At 41.8% G+C, this 17,008-nt stretch overlaps 1 protein-coding gene across 1 annotated transcript; it reads right to left on the minus strand.

The window, feature by feature from the left end:
* Nucleotides 1-1,150: 1,150 nt before the first annotated feature.
* Nucleotides 1,151-15,959, minus strand: LOC122875153 (mixed lineage kinase domain-like protein). Its single transcript, XM_044193993.1, has 11 exons — nt 15,802-15,959; nt 12,301-12,754; nt 11,023-11,121; nt 9,311-9,488; nt 6,990-7,090; nt 6,765-6,900; nt 5,035-5,119; nt 4,788-4,930; nt 3,077-3,126; nt 2,425-2,565; nt 1,151-2,003 (listed from the first exon to the last, which is right to left on the minus strand). The coding sequence occupies exons 2-11, from the start codon at nt 12,746-12,748 to the stop codon at nt 1,957-1,959; spliced, it is 1,428 nt and encodes a 475-aa protein (XP_044049928.1). The 5' UTR covers nt 12,749-12,754; nt 15,802-15,959; the 3' UTR covers nt 1,151-1,956.
* Nucleotides 15,960-17,008: the final 1,049 nt, after the last annotated feature.

Consider the following 17,008-nt stretch of genomic DNA (forward strand, 5'->3'; position numbering starts at 1 on the left):
GGGATGTCACATTAACCATCCAAGCCAGAGGCAGCAGACCTGTTTTGCATACATTTGCGAAAAGATTAATACGTACAGAACCTGAGAAGATTCTTGGCATTGTTGACGCAACATTTACTGACTTACTGCCAGAGTCCAACACTGAAAAGAGACTGGCTGAAACTGGAGAAACTCTCATAGAGAACACAGATGAGTCCTTCGTTAGCGACGCTGTGTATCTCTAGCAACAGTCTCTGTAGAGTAAAACAATGTGAAACGTTGCAGATGATTTGAATGATTAATGTGTTAGCTGCTGTGAGGTTGTTTTTTTTATCAGTAAAATGTGTACAAATGTTACAAGAAAGATATTTTCATACAAATGAGTTGTCCATCACGTGCCGAATGTGTTGTTTTCCAACAAAATAAGTAGAGAAAAAACCTCCCAGTAAAATGGATGAACGAATCATAATTTGTATTAATTTCTGTCAGAGGAGCTGCAACGGATTGAACATTTAAAAACGTGTATTTTGACCCTTCCAGCCATGCTGCTTTTAGAGGTATCAACAAACTTTGCAGCACCAACGGAACAAGTAAAACATTTAACATTTAACAAGATGCTCACACGCTTCATGTGAACGCTGCTGAGCATTCTTGTTTTTGGTACTGATATACAATTTCAGGCAGATTTAGTGGACATGACTGAACATTCAAAGGAAGACGACGGCGTGCGGTACCTGTTGACTTGCACTGATGTGTTTTAAGAGTGGTGATGCTGTCACTGAAAGTTTTGCTGATATCTTAAGTGATTCGTCCCCTCTACTGGCCGCTCATCGCACTTTAACACACACTCAGCCTCCAATCAAGTAGTGAATTTTCTAATTTGCTTCCTGGTTGTGTGCATCGCCAGCAGATGATGCATGTGATGTCATTCTGCCATCAAATTAAACATTCCTGTATTTGACCTCCATCAACAATTGGAGATGAATTCTCTGTCAAAGAAGAACTAAAATGAGTCCACAGACACACAAAAATGGACATGAAGACATGGAAATTACAAAAACTTAAATACCAGAAAAAGTGACATTTCAACTAGATGATATTAACATTATCAGAAGCAAGAATCCTTGATTTCAAGGGTGCATTGAAAAGAGCAAGAGGAGGACAAGTAAAGGAGGTTCTGTTGGTTTGTTTGTTGGTTTTATTGGGAACATTTTAAACATCGTGTTGCATCAAACACCACTTTCATTCGCAGAGAGAATTCGTGGCCATGGTAAACATAAAGGCCGAAAGATAAAACATAACATTCAACTTAAACAAAAACAAACTTGACTTTACATGAAACATGCAGTTGGTGTTTTCTAACAGTTTAAAAATGTACTGGGATTTTCAGAGTAAAGTATTTCTGGTTCAGATTTTGTGTTAACACTGAGTTGCACCACTAGGCGGAGGCCTTTTCAGTTTGATGTTCCTGTTAGTAACGAGTTTGTACATGTGTGACGGTGGCGTCACACGAATGAGCAGAGGATACCCAGGGTAGTGATTGAGAAGTGCTGTAAAACACAGCTGCACCGCTGAAATCACAGTGTTAACATCTGTGGGCTCTCCAAGCTGCTACCAGCTCTGAAACAACCCGAGCAGGGCAGCACCTCAGCAGGAGCTTTAGCTCCTTAACATGCAATCATTTAGAAACATTTTAAGTTACATTGCTGTTAAAACAACTCACCACAATTGTAAAAAGATGCATAAGAAAGTTGATTATTGGAAACGGGTCCCTGGTTTGAACAGTACGAGACGCTTATCCAAGAGTTACAGTAAACTGAAATGCAAACATATGGCTTTTAATGCCTTTTAAACTTGTTTTTGTGGATTATATCAAAGTTTTCAGCAAGTTACAGGCCAGTGTTATCGCCTAACAATTGTATTTCTTCTCCTGAGGATGACCACAAACCCCGAGAGGCAGAGCGATGAAGAGTTTGATCACTCCTCTAACTGTGCCACCACGCTGCGCAGTTTATCCACCAGCACTGTGGAACAGAAACACAGCCACCGCATTTTTATTATTGTTCGAGCCATTGTTGTGTTAGTTGCAGTGTATATTTTTCACAATTACTGAAAGAATGTATATTTTTCTTTTGATTCATGAATTAATAACAATTTGTGTGATTTTTAATTTGTATGTAAGATTATTGATCACCAGTGAGTTTACTTGAGCGAGCGTGTAGGAAAAGTGTTTGACCTCACATTAGTTTTAGCAATGTTAGATGCTTTCTGACAGTGAACAGTCTTTTAAAACAGAGTTTTCCTATTCTGTTACTGGAAAATCACATTTTGTCTACCCCACAAACACCAGCTGTCTACATAAAGACTTTGAATTTCTACACTGAAACTTTAAGTTCCTTTCCTACCTAAAGGTAACGCATGGTGATGACGGTGATTGTAAGTTACCTCCAGCAGATGGTCTCTGGAAGCTATCATAGGCCCGACAGGCGTCGATCAGATGTCCCAGTGGCTCGGGACAGTCGTCAGGGAGCGGCTCCTGAAATTTCTCTTTGCACACTTTCTGATAGATTTCCTTATGTGACCAATCTGGAAGAAAAGTGAGAACACATTAAAAACCAAAGTAGAAGCAAAGGATTCTATAGTTTCTTTTACATCGCCTGATTTCTTTGATTAGAATAAATCTGAATATTAACTATTTCTGCTCCTGCAGTGGTTAGATCTGAGTGAGATGACCCTGGCCTTTAAACCACATTGTTTTGTCAGATTTTATTTACTGCTGGTTTGATACCCTTTTTTTTAAAAAGTGTTTCTCAGTTGTATCCTTATCCTTTATTTGCAGTTTCGTAGATTTTAATGTTTGTCTAAATGTTGGATTGCTGCCTTCCATATGAATGATTATAAAGTTCTAACAGGGAACTGGTAGATGGTAAGTTATGTCACTTTGAAGCCATTTAAACAGCAAGACTTCCTGCTGACCACAGCGGCTGTGCTCAGTGAAAACGTCACACCTTTAACAGCTGCCGTCACACCTGAAGGAGGTGAGTACTTGATACTAAAAAGGGTTGGATGTCGATCGCCATGTTCTGCAGATACACACCTTCAAAAGGTTTCCTACGGGTTGTAACTTCCCACAGGACGATTCCAAAGCTGAAAGACAACACTCACAAGTTAGTGATGATTTTTTATTTTATGTTATTAAAGTTCGCCTCCACTGACAAGTGTGTTTTTCTTATTGTTACTTCACTTGGATGTTTGAGCTTCACTGTGCGGAAATGATGTTTGTGCAGAGTTTGTTTACTGATAAAGGTCTGATAAAAGGTCACGGCGAGAATTTTTTGAGCACTACTTTTGAGTTCTCTCGCAATAAATTTTGCGTTTTCACACAATACTTTTCTTCTCCCGTTCCTTCCTCACCTTATATGATGTCCAGTGCAAAGAAGTTATCAGATAGAACATTATCAAACCTCTGGGTAGGAGCTGTGTGTATAAGGAACATCAGTTATTGCTCCACACTTATAGCAACAGGCCTTCTACCAAAACCTGTTTCAGCACTGAAGGTTACTTTAATTAGTTTTGTGCAAAGAACAGAGCACGCTGTGCAAAAACGCAAAAAGCTTTCCGACTTGCGTTCTGCGTGATGTGTGCTGTCTGCTCTCTGTGACAGAACCACAGGCTCTGTTTGCAGCATTTCAGTCGCCTTCTCGTTTGTTGCTTTTTTTTTTTGACTCAAAACAAATACAGCACATTAGCTTTATGAGGCAGATTCAGCTGCACATCTGTAACTCGTCTCCTCTTCCTCAGTGAACCCCTGTGGGGTCCAGGCCAGCACAGAGGACAGTAACTGTTCACGGATGAAACCGACAGCATCCTGCAGATCATCGCACTGCTTTCTTCTGGAGAGACCTGTTGACCTGCATGGTTACATAACCATGCAGGCCTATTGAGCAGTACTGTATCAGCACTTAATGCTCAGTTCAAAGTGAAGTTCACTGAGCTGATGTACTGTTGCGTAGCGCTGGAGCAGCTGACATACGGCTCAGAAGGACCGGAAGAAGAAAAGGGAAAAAAGTAGTCCTTTAAAAATGTTTCGGTAGTTTTCACATTCATCTGCTGAAGGAGGAAAGTTTCTCTGAGCTCACCTCAGTTTCACACCTGGACGTACTTGTAGGAGTTTGTGACATCACAACTAGTCTGGAGCCAATCAGGGTCCAGGATGAAACTTACAGTGTGATGTGGAAACCTGAAGCCTCCAGTGCACAAACACTGAGGCTGGACTTTTCAGTGAAGTAGGAGACATCTTGAATCCAGCAGTTAAACTTTTGTAATGAACAATAACAACATTAATAATAATACATTTGATATTAACCAAACGACACTTTACATGCATGTTAATGAAGAACGTTTTACCTCTTTCATTCATCACGAAGAGCCCTCCAATGAACCGTATGACCACCTACCTTTGGGAAAACAGCTGCAGAGCATCTGGACCAAAATGTTTTTACTAGCAACTTATTAGCTTTTACACTGCAGACTTGATGTGATATTTTAAAAATCGCTTTGAAGTTTTAGCATTTATAACTGCAAACATCCAAAGGGATTTTTCACAACCTGCCAAACCAAAACTTGTACTTATTAAGGGCATATAACTAGTCTATAAAGCATTAGTAAATGTTTTAAAAACCATTAGTAAAGTTGTCAGTAACTACTTATAAACTCTTAATAAATGGCGACTTAATAGAAAGCGGTCCCACAACCTAAACTGTAGGTTTTGAGCCGCTGTACAGAGGGACTCGTGGTTGGTTTCTGACCTGTACATCTCACACTCTTTGCTGTAGACGTGGTTGACGTCGTTGAGCATCTGAGGAGAGGAGTAGCACAGGGACCGGCTCTCTTTGTCCTTTGTTGACCTTTTCAGTGACGTCTCAGTCTTTGCCAGCTCAAAACCTCCCAGCTAAAAAAAAAAAACAATTCGAGACGTCATTCATTTTCCCCAACCCCTTAAATCCCACCATTCAAAGGGCCCTCAGCAATCCCAGCATGCACTGGGCTCAGTACCTTGACTGTGTAGCCTTCGGCCACCAGGAACTTGCTGCTGTTGATGCATCCATGAACCTTAGATTTTTCTTCTGTCTGGTGCAGTCTGAGAGACAACAGTGATAATCATCATGAAGGTACTTTTTATCATTAATAAACAATAAATCATGCAGATAGAATTTAATTTAAAGCTGCACTAGTCAATATTTTTATATTAATATTTAATCAAATGAGTGAGGAGGGGTTGCCTGTAGTTCTGAACCCAGAGAGCTCTTAGTTTTGGGTTTTGCGGCGGTTTTGCGTTCAGTTTCAGAGTTTCCAGCAGCAGTTTGGTTTGTTTGTTTTAATCAGAACTAGAGAGGAGAGAGAAAACTCTGGGTGCACAAAATGAGCTTTTCACCAGCCTCTGCAGCGCCATTAAAGTTCTGGGGAATAGAAAACAATGTCCCGCTCTTCCAGAGGCGGAGACATCATCAACCCACTGCTCTGCAGAGAGGCCCTTTGGCCTAAATGAAGAAGTGAATTTGTCACGTTTCCTCTAATTTATTACATTTGATGGACGCAGCAAGTTTTCTTGTAAGTTTTACGATATCTCTGTGTTCTTTTGTTCCTGATGTGATTATAGTGCATGGGGTGTGGCGCGTGGACACTGGCTGTGGTCCAGTTAGGATTAGATGCATTTACTGTCAGTTTCAGCCACTCCTGTGATGCAGAAGTGCATTAAGAATCAGATGTATTCAGGACAGAGAGAAATACACTGTTGAGTGTTTTTAGACATGGAAAAATCGATCCCTTATCGAGATGCTACATTAAAGTTTCATCTTAACTCATTATCTTGCTCCATCCCAGATAATGCTGGAAGATGTGCAGAGAACCTGTTTCAACTTCCCTTTTCATTCATTCTTCTCTACAGTAAAAGTTTCGCTGTCATAACTGTTGCTTCCTGTCAATGCCGGAGTCCCATTGGACATACAGGATGTTACCGGGGTCGGTGTGTTTGGGGCCAAAATTCATTTAGTATCAGCATGCTTGCACCCATTTACACAGAGCCAGACTTTCTGCTATTTTGATGTTGTTGTTTTTTGTTTTGATCTTTTGCAAAACTACTCACCTCTCTCCTAAATATTTCATCCAATCTTCACCAACTTTTATAGATACAATATTTGGATACCCCCAAAAACTGGTTGTCAAATCCTTGTAAGCACGGCCTATTTGATAATGTAACTGTAATATGACAATAAAAGACTGTCACAGATTTATATTGTGCTGGCTGTCCCTTTAAAATCGTTTCAGGCCATTGTGGGCAATTTTGTAAATCAATTTATGGAAAAATTGGATTTTTATATGATGTTTGCATCAATGTGATGAAGTGCTGTACTTTGATTTGTCAGGTTTTAATTAATTAACCATAAACAAACACACCTGTCTGGTTATTTTAACCATTAACAGTTTTTCAACAGATTTTTCCAGAAAATGTACAATTTCACAATATATCTGAATATCACAACATACTTTAAATATACCGTGACAAAGGATTTTATCTACATCGTCCATCCCTAAAATTTTGACGACACCTGCACATATCAATGAGTGGTCCTGCAAAATGTTACAGGCAAAATCACATTTAACTTTTTTAATTTCACCTGCATAAATAAGGCTTTCCCGCTTCTTCTCTCTGGATTTTCTCATCTCTCATACATCATTAAAATTTGTCAATGAACCAGAAATATAATTAATCATTGCAGACTGACCGGTAGAGTCCTTGTGCTGCGTCCAGACACATACGAGCTTTCCTGGTCCAGGATAGTTTGCAATCAGAGTCCAGAACCTGACGGAGACTTCCCTTCTCACAGTACTCCATGATGATGAGGAACTGAGGGTTGGGTCCTACAGGCAGTCGCAAGGACACATCACTTTACCGTACATTTAAAGCTGCTATGTGCCTGATATTTACGTGCTGCAGTTCACTCACTCACCGTCGTCACCCTGGATACAGATTCCAAACATTCGCAGGATGTTGGGCGACTCAAAACGCTTCATGGTTTCGACTTCCTTATTAAAAACAGACCGCACCTGACTGCATATGGAGAAAATGTTTATGTTAACAATGAGTATGGGACAGTTACAGTATGTCACATACTTATACATGCTAATACACAAGGCTATGTGTAAATATGAAAACTGAGATCGAATTTATCTCAGCAGACACTGGCAGTGGTGGAAGAAGTGCTCAGATCTTTTACTGCTGCTGCTCTCCACACCTGTTAGCTCGAGGTCAAAACAGGAAGTGGCAGAGTGATGTTTCTCAGAGAGTTGACACAGTTTTTGTGGCGACAGTCCTGTCGGCGCTCAGCAGGGGTGGAAGAAGTACTCAGATCTTTTACACCACTGTGTAGAAATACTCTGCTACAAGTAAAAGTCCTGCATTCAAAATTAATGCAAACTATAGTATTGGATTATAATCACTGATGCATTAATGCGTTCATCACTTTAATGTTGCAGCTGGTGAAGGTGGAGCCGACTGACTACAGACATTGTTGGACACGAGCTGCTAGTATACTCAGTCAGAACTGCTTCTGGGATGGTTGATGGTTGAATAGGCTCAGAAAAAAACCCTCCTCTCACACCTTTCCAGCGTTGGATCGTGACAATCCGACATTTCATTGGTCAGCTGTGCGGAGGTGAGAAAGAAGCCGGGGTTTGAACTTCTCCTTCAGTTCTCTTTTTTCATTCTTTCAATGCGAACAATCAAGTGAAGCACCAAACATGTCTACCAGGAGGGACTGACTGTATGAAAATGGGCGGCGCTATCCCCATATTTAAACATTATTGCTTTTCACCTCGCCTTCCGATGTAGCCTTTTGGATCCGTTATAAACACTTTTGCCTTCCAATGTGGTCGGACAACAAGTTGTGTGAACTAGTTCTTTTCAAAGGAAGGGAGGGGCTTTTCAAAGGTACCGGCCGTCCGTTGTTCTAATGCTGAACTGGGTTGTTATTTAGTGCAGCAGTTTAATTCAAGTCCGGTCAATTTTATTTATGTAGCCCTGTGTGTGTGTGTGTGTGTGTGTGTGTGTGTGTGTGTGTGTGTGTGTGTGTGTGTGTGCTGCAGGGCGCGGCCTCCGGTGAACTTCCAATCAGAGACTGACACACCTGCTACTCATCTGCTGCTGCTCACCTGCTCTCCATCCACCAATCACCACCTGGCAGTATGTCTACCCGGCTCTTCTCACCAGGCTTCGCCAGATCGTCCGTTTACCTTGGTGGTATCGCGCCTCGGCCTCTGACTTACCGCGCTGAAAGAATTACCTTCGCGTTAGCTGAAACCCTGACTAACTCTCTGACTCCCTGAGTTCAGGTTCGTTCCTCTCACCTGCCTCCACCGGCTTTCCAGGAAGACCTCACCTCGGATCTCCACTGCTCCACCTCAGCCCGCGGTCTTCACCCAGTCCACCGGCTCACAGCGATTACATCCGCATGTCATAGTCTGGGTCCTGTTTCCTGTTTTATTTTGTTACTGTTCTCCTCGTGTGTCTTGTGGTTTTACTTCCTGTCTCTGTTTGCTTTCCCTCCACTTTAGATTGTTGACCCCGCCTTGATTGATTGCACCCCTGTCTCGTTGTTCTCCTACCTAAGTGTATTTAGTCCAGGGTTTTTTTTTTTTCCTCTGTTCATTGTCGGTTCGTTGTCCTTGTATGTGCGTTGTACTCTGTCAAGCAACCCGGCATTCTTATCTGAGTTCTGTTGTACTGATTCTTTATTCCCTTGGACCTTGCCTGGATTATGGACTTTTGAACTTGCCTGCTCCCTGTTGGAGTGATTCCCTGGTTTTGACCACTGCCAACCTGTGTACCTGCCTGTCTGCCGTCCTGTAGCTACCAGTAAACTCTTCAATAAAACAACTCAAAGTCATCGTTCTGCTTCCTGTCTGCGTTTGGGCCCAACCCCTCGTTTCCCCTGAGTTCCCTGCTTGGCGCCATGACACCACACTCCTGGTTACTCGTTGTATTTTACAATAAACTGAAACTACTTCAACTACCTCTATGCTAGTCGTGCTTTTGGGTCCAGCCACGGTGTATCATAACACAGATGGCTTTACAATCTGTACAGCATGCAACCCCCTCGGACCCCCACGATGTGGACAAACCAAAAGTCTACATATGAATTCAAGCCTCTACGAGAGCGGCTAGTGGGGTTTTGGATTGTAACAAATCCAGGCAGAAATGATTGGGGGGGGGGTCTTCAATCAAAAAGGACTATCTTGCTGTATTTCAGTGTTGTCTTGAACTGTGACAGACCTTAGGCTGGTGTTCACAGGGTCAATGTATCTCTTGATGGCCACCGTGAACCCTCTGTACTCTCCCCTGTAGACCTCTGAGGTTGATGTTGTCATGAAGGGCTCTTTGGGATGGTTGTACTTCACCTCGTGTGGTTTGATCATTCGAATGACTTCATCAGTGATGCTGGGTTTGTTCACTGTAGAAACACATGGGCACAAGTTATTCTTTAGTTTGGCTCATCAGGAAAAGAACACATGTTTGATATATTTAGTGCTTAATAAGTTATATGATGTGTCAAAGTGTCGTTTTAAACCTCCAATAATGTTTTTTTTGGCCACTTAGGGGCAGCGGAAACAACATATGACCTTTTAAGTTGATATGGTGAACTTGTTAGCAAACAGTTGCTTATTTCCACATCCAGCAGTTACAGAGCAACATGATCGTTCATCAGGAGGCGTGTTTGTGTCTCCTGATGGACGTCAGTCCGGTCTTCTCTCTGTCAGCTCTGTGTTTGGTCTCCAGCAGCTGCTGAGGGAAACATCTGGCTCTTTAGCTGCTAGATGCTCCGCTATGTTCACCAGCTGTCTGCTGTTTAATGCTGAGCAGCTCGTGTTCAGCGGCTTTTCACAGCTTTTTCTCTGAAAACGACGCTCTGAGCGCCGAGAGGGAACCAGGACAGTGAAGTTGTAGGTCAGACAGATAAACACTGAGCTGAAGCTGAAATTTAATGGTTTTGTTGAATGAACAATTGGTGAATGGATTTCTGCTAGTGTAGGTGGCCATTTGCTTCACCTCCTTTGTTACATTGGAATTTTTCTTGAATGAAATCAAACCAATCGACGACCTTGAGAAAATCATGGGAAAATGTCCAAAAAACGGTCCTGACCCCGACAAATCCAGCCCTTCAATGTGGCCGAACTGTTTGAAAGAGATGAACTTGTTATTAGTTATTGCTGTGCTCTGTAGTCGGTGCGTCTCACTAACGGAGTAGCTGTGACTCAAGTGAGTACGCTCAGAACGAGTTCAGAAAGAAAGACCATTTTGCAGGTTATAAAATATCTAAACCTGCTTAAACTGGTGTTTACATGTGCAGTTTTTATTGTGATTGTGCCGAGACTGCCTGTGCATTAGGTGCATTAACTGTCAGTTTCAGCCACTCCTGTGATGCAGAAGTGCATTAAGAATCAGATGCATTCAGGACAAACGAGAGGAATACACTGTTGAGTGTTTTTAGACATGGAAAAATCGATCCCTTATCGAGTCTGCTACATTAAAGTTTCATCTTAACTCATTATCTTGTTCTATCTCAGATAACGTGAGCTTCAAACGCTGTTTCTGAGAAAGCAGCTGAGGAAACAGTTGGATGAAACAGGCAAAGAAGCAACACATCAACAAGTCAGAGCAAAGTGAACAGACTCGCTGCGCAGCTCGAGGGAGGAAATTAATTTATGAAACATATCTCAACATTTATTTACGCTTCACAGAACAATAGACAGTAAAAATACTAGAGGATTAAAAATACGATTATGATTAGTCCAGTCTTGCTACTGCTACTTCTTCCATTATTTTTCATACCAACAGTATGACAGCTACTTCTACTGCTACAGCTTCTAGTACTTGCTGCAACAACTGATACTGATGCAGTAGCTTGTGTGTTTGTAAAGTAGTTTTCTTAACAAATTCCAAACAAAACCATACTGACACATATTTAAGTGTTTTGGTGTACTCACAGAGCTCCACGACCTTTTGCACGTTGATTTTGACGAATTCGAATTCTTTCAGCATGGCGTCTGTTTTCTCCTGCTGGGCCTTCATGTAGTCCAGGAGCACTGAGGAACAAACAAACACGGATGAAACAAAGCCAGCAGATGCTGAATCCTGTCTGACCTGGATGTTATTGAGCACTTACAGAATTCATTTCTGATATCAGACTTGGCTACAGTCAGAAACCGATTCAAATTTGGTGAAAGCTTTCGTCCCGTTTCGATCAGGACCAGTTCCCCCTGTTTGCTTTCTCACCACACTTCAAGAGTGACGTGAAGTTTGGACAGTGGGAGTTTAGTGGAAGGAAGTTGATGGTATTCAGAAATGGTGTTTGTGTAACGTTCTTGAATTTGAAGGCGTTTGCATTTGAACAATGAAATGTTTCTTGCATTGCTTCAGTTTGACCAAATGAAGTGAAATAAGCTTCTGTTTGACTTATTAAAGATTCTTGCAACACATTTTACTTCTACCAACCAAAATATATTTCTTGCAGTGCTTCAGTTTGACCAATCAAAGAATAACTGAAACCCTACATTTGCCCAATAAATGCACAATATTCTTTCAAATCTTGCTTTCAGCAATGTTCAGTGCTGCAAACTCTACCTCAGTATTCTGCAGCCTGTTGAAAAGTATTATTTTAGTTGTAGGGTTTTTGAGGGGATAGCAACTAAACTCAAGACCCTAAAGTTCCTCTGGTGGGAATGGAGCCATTGTATCTACCAGTTTCTGTCTTGTAGTTAGCATTCATGTCAACATCCAAGTTGTAAATATGACCAGGACAGTCGGATTTTTCCAAATCAATATCTGAACTGGCACTTTGGCACAAACCAAACAAACATGGATGCCTCACATCAGCCAAAGTCTGTTGTTTAATGTAGTTAAAACCCAAATTTAATGGATAAAGTGCTATATTATCAATGCACAGTATTTTACCATACAACTGTCTTGAGTTGTCCGATGATGTGAATGCTTACAAATTGTAAACAAGTTTTTAAAAAGGTTCCAGAGTTCTGGGGAAAAGGTCGTGCAGTGGACAATGGACTTAAGCCATATCAACTTTTTAGCATTTGTAATCATCTGAAAACAATGTGCATATGATTTATCCTGCTGCTCCTGATGTAAAGTCCTCTAAACAGTCAAGATTAAAACTACAAGATCAAATTTAAGCTCATGTAGACCGACTGAACTGGTTCCTTTTATCTTTACTCAACATACTCTACAAAGTCAGCATCAGTTTCCCTCACATGTCTTCAGCTCTGTGTCGTCCTCCCTCCCGTCCATCTCGTCTTCTTTCTCTCTGGAGGCCAGTTCAAACACCCGGTACAGCGTGTTCCCCTGTTCCACCTGCAGAGCTCCAGACAGGACCTGGAAGGCATCATTGAGACGTTCGTTCACACTGATGAACTCGTCTCCGTGGCCGCTGGACTTCAGGATGCGCTCCAGCCAGTTGGACACAGTGTATTTCTTGATGAGCTCCTGTGCTGATTTCAGAGTGATGGAGAGTTCCCGGAGAGCTTTTTTTACGTCGGCAGAGGTTTGTCCCTGCTTCCTCTCTTTAACGGACTTTACCAGCTCCTCCAGGGCTTTGACTCGGTCGCTAACACGACGGCAGCGCTTCTTATTGGCCTTCACATTCTCGACCAGGGTGTAGATCTGTGAGGCGATGGACAGGATGGGCTCTACGAGGTCCATGACCAGCTGTGGAGACAGAGAGGAAGTTGATATCAGATGAGAATGAACTGGAATAAATCAGAGCTGAATGCAAAGTAATTCAAGTTTAAGTGACCTGTAGTTAACAGAAATAACCTGAACCTGAAATTTAACTGAACTGAATTAAATAGGGCAGTGGTGAAAGAAGTACTCGCATCTTTTATTTAAGTGAAAGCAGCAATAGACGAATTACACAATCCTGGTGAAAACTGGTGCTTTTTCATCTCATTTATCTCCGTGTCCCTGGGTTTGGTGTAGCGTCATGCGTTGCCGTGTACCACAGTGTTTGAATGCATCTACTAACAAGTGTGTGTGTAGCAAAGCTGAGAGCCACACACAGGAAGTCAGAAAGTATTGAGAGAAGGACTGACACGTTGTTGGTTTTGGTCTGGAATCTGCTGACAGTAAGAAACATATAATAATTCCAGCCTGAGCCATTAATTATCTTGTTATCCCAACACCCACCCACAGGACAAACTTTATGTTTCTAAATAGTCGGTTCTTCCAAATCACAAAAAACTAAATTCTCTCTTCTCACCCCTTCTAGTTTCGAACCATGCAGCCACAAGGGGTTTTGATGTATTTGCCTCTGCAGAAAGAAGGATTCAGGTAGATCTGGTGTTTCAGGGTGTTTGTTGGCACTTTACAGATAATAACATGCAATGGCATACCAGTTAGGGCCGTTGTTCTCTCAGACTAACGTTATGTCTCACTGAGTATAGCAGGACAAAAATATACACAATATACAGTACATATTTGGATTTGCTAAGACTTCTCTTCCCTCCCAAAGAGTTGAATTTTGATATGTGGCTTTGAAAAATAAAACAGTTTGCAAGTTTGTCACATTTTACTTCCAAAAACAATCTAAAAACAAACCCAAAGTTTGTTTGATGGAATAAATAATAAAACATTTTTTAAAATACCTACAAGTTCAAACAATGCTAGACGCTGTTTAATTCAATTCAAAATACTTCACACTATTCCAAAACATAAATAAATAAAACTACACAAAATGTACCCAGGGTTTTATCGTGTTCTAAACTTCAGCCCCTTTGATCCAGCATTTCTGACATTCCCCAAGTTTTATAACTAGATTCGGGAACAAAGACCACTCCTTGAACACATCCCATTTCCGTGCACAAGTATTTAAACACACCCTATCCGTTCACTTCCCTTTCAACTTAGTTTTCACATCCCTCCCCCCCAAACACTTCTTATTTCCTTCTCTCTTTTGGTTCAATACAGGAACCACCTGGGGCTCTGTCCGAATCAGAGCACATGAAGAGACGGGTCCCCCAGTCAGAGTCCCGACTCCCCCGGTTCCCTCCTGTCTTCCCCCACCAGCTGGCTCCGGTCCATCATCGTCCGTTCACCCCTCACCCTTCCTCCCCTCTACCTTCACCTCTTCATCCCTCACCCTTCCTCCCCTCACCTTTTCATCCCTCATCCTTCCCTCTGGACCCTCAATCCATCCCTCCTACATCATCTTGGTTCTCCTCCATCCGTAATAAACAATTAACTATTCTAAATCCACATCATTATCTTTTGTTAGTGAATCCTTTATCATCCTCATCCTCGGCTCATCTGAATCAACAGTGTACGTCACTACAGCCTACACTACAGTCTGAGGTGGTACTTAGGCAGACATTTGAGCTAAATGCTAACGTCAGGATGCTAACACACTCACAATGTTAACATGCTGATGTTTAGCAGGTTCACTATCTTAGTTTATTTGCTACATATTTGCTAATTAGCACTAATGTCACAAATGTCATTGGTTCTGCAGATATTTGGTCATAAACCAAAGTAACAAATTGAAATGTTGACCTGATGATGGCGCGCGATGAAAAGTCAGAGGATCACCAAAGTTATTACAATTCATCCTGAGGGAAACATGAATAGGTGTACCAAATGTCATGCCAATCTATCCAATAGTCCAGTCTGGACCGAAATGGTGGACCAACTGACAGACCGACGTTGCCATCCCTAGAGCTACGCTGCTAGCATGGTTAATAAAAATAACACCCGCATATTGGGGAAAAAACTACCGTCCCAACCATTAAAAGGAGACCAGGTGATTATTAATGCCTGACATTTAGAGAAGATTTGATGTGCTTTAAAAAACAAACTCTCAATTTGATCAAATTTGGCAACCGCTAATTATAAAATTAAATTATACCTTATAGCTTGGAGTTAGAAGACAATCGTATCATATACATCTGAGTGTAAGATACACAGAGAAACTGGGTGGGTTAGTGACTGGATGGGATTATCTAGGCTGTGCTTTCCTTTATTTTGTTTCCTTTGTTACTGACTCCACTACTGACTGAGTGTCAGTGGAGACTTTTTTAACAAATTCTTTGGATTTATTATTGTTACACAGAGCAACAACTGATTTATTTGTGTGTAAAGCAATCAATTAAAATAAAATGTACTCTGTAAAACCATAATGTATAATAACTCTTCTTCTCTTTCCATTTAAAGCCACAGTATGTGAGTGTGTATTTTCTTTTTTGTCTGTAAATCCTGAGCTTCTTAGATTCATATGCAGAAAACTTCAGTTCAAATTGTTCTTTAGTTGTTTGGTAGGTAAATACTTGTCTTAAGCTGCATAGTTTGTTCTTCCTTCGCTCCCTCTGCACATGCTCATTGATTCATAAGAGCGAGTAAACTCCACCTTAAACCCAGAGCTGAAGGAGCCTCACTTCAGACATTCATGTTGGAAGGTGGACTGTGAGAGAGGTAATTATCGCTCTCTGCTGCCCTGGAGGGAATGACTTGCCTTTGTGTTTGTGTCAGTTTTCACCAGGTTCACCCAGTAACGGATCAAACCTCAGGGTGGATCGCTCTTTGGCAAAACTGCAAAGCTTGTTGTAAAGAACTACTAGAGAGAAATCACACATTTTACTCCTGATCTACATGCTGAATCTGCAGCAGACTAACCTGCTCACAGAGTCAACAACAAGAGGACACATACAGAGCTGTCAGCAGAGGAATTTACTGCAGAGATGATCAAAAACAAACAGATTATTTACCTGTAAGTGGATGTCAATGAAAGCCTCCCGTCTCAACCCTGGTATATGTTGTGTGAGTTTGCAGGGAGAAAATGAAACTGCCTCTGTAGCCTTCAACTCATTCCTCGGCTGCTACTTCCTGTTCCTCTCCGACAGTTACAGTCCTTCCCCCCTCTGAGTGTTTTTCATGTTCCTCTGACACACCCGGGATTTATTTATCTTATCCTCGAAGCAGAAGCACAACTCACCGCGGGGGGAGGGGGGTGCAGAGCAGATGAGGTCTGGAGGCTCCCTGACTAACTGTTATATTGATGATCTGTCAGGCAGGCTGGCAGCGGTGAAGGAAGCATTCAGATCCTTTACTTCAGTAAAAGTCTGAGTATAATCAGGAAACAGTGCTTAAAGTATTAAAGCAGTGCAGCGTCCCTGTGGCTGCTGTGCTGTTATATATTCTATCATCAGATTATTATTCCTCGTGCATTAATGTAAAGCAGGATGTTGCTGCTGCAGCTGGTGGAGCTGGAGCTCATGTTGAACCGGTTTGTATCGGACTGCAGCTGATGATGCTTTTCATTCTGGATCCATCTGCCGATTCTTTTCTCGATCGATCGATCGATCGTTTGGTTTGGAAAACTCGTGAAAACAGTGAGAAACGCCGTCATGACGACCCAGAGCCCAAAGTGACGCCTTCACCGTGTCGTTTTGTCCGACCGACAGTCCAAAGCTCGACGTTATTAACAAACATCACAGTTATTACAGTCATTCAGAGGAAAAGCAGCAGATCTGCACATCTGAGAAGCTGCAGCCAGGAAAGGTTTTTATATGAAAAATGACTTAAACGATCAAAATAGTTACCAATTAATTTTCTGTCAATTGAATTATTAGTGAATTATCTAATTATTTCAGCTGTACTTTAATTTATTTAAAAAATCTCATATTTTATAAGCTCTTCGTGTATTTTGTATGTTAAAATCTTAATTGTAAATTCACTAACAAAGACATGTTATGGATGGAGGAGAGCTGAGATGAAGGAATGAGGGTCGAGGGATAAAGGATGAGGGGAAGAAGGGCGAGGGATGAGGTGTGAAATCAGGGTCATGGACGGTTGGATGGAGGAGTGTGAAGATGGGCCGGTGTCTGCTGGTGGCGGGAAGACAGGAGGGAACCGGGGGAGTCGAGACTCTGAGTGGGAGCTGTCTCTTCGTGAATTGATGGACAGAGCCACCGT

This window comes from Siniperca chuatsi, linkage group LG4 (genome assembly GCF_020085105.1).
Source record: "Siniperca chuatsi isolate FFG_IHB_CAS linkage group LG4, ASM2008510v1, whole genome shotgun sequence".
NCBI classification, from domain to species: Eukaryota; Metazoa; Chordata; class Actinopteri; order Centrarchiformes; family Sinipercidae; genus Siniperca; species Siniperca chuatsi.

Coding starts and splice junctions, on each gene's coding strand:
- LOC122875153 (XM_044193993.1), bottom strand. CDS start 12,748: ATGGACCTCGTAGAGCCCATCCTGTCCATCGCCTCACAGATCTACACC. Junction 9,489..11,022: donor GCAAAAGGTCGTGGAGCTCT/GTGAGTACACCA, acceptor GTGTTTCTACAG/TGAACAAACCCAGCATCACT. Junction 4,931..5,034: donor CCGAAGGCTACACAGTCAAG/GTACTGAGCCCA, acceptor TTTTTTTTTTAG/CTGGGAGGTTTTGAGCTGGC.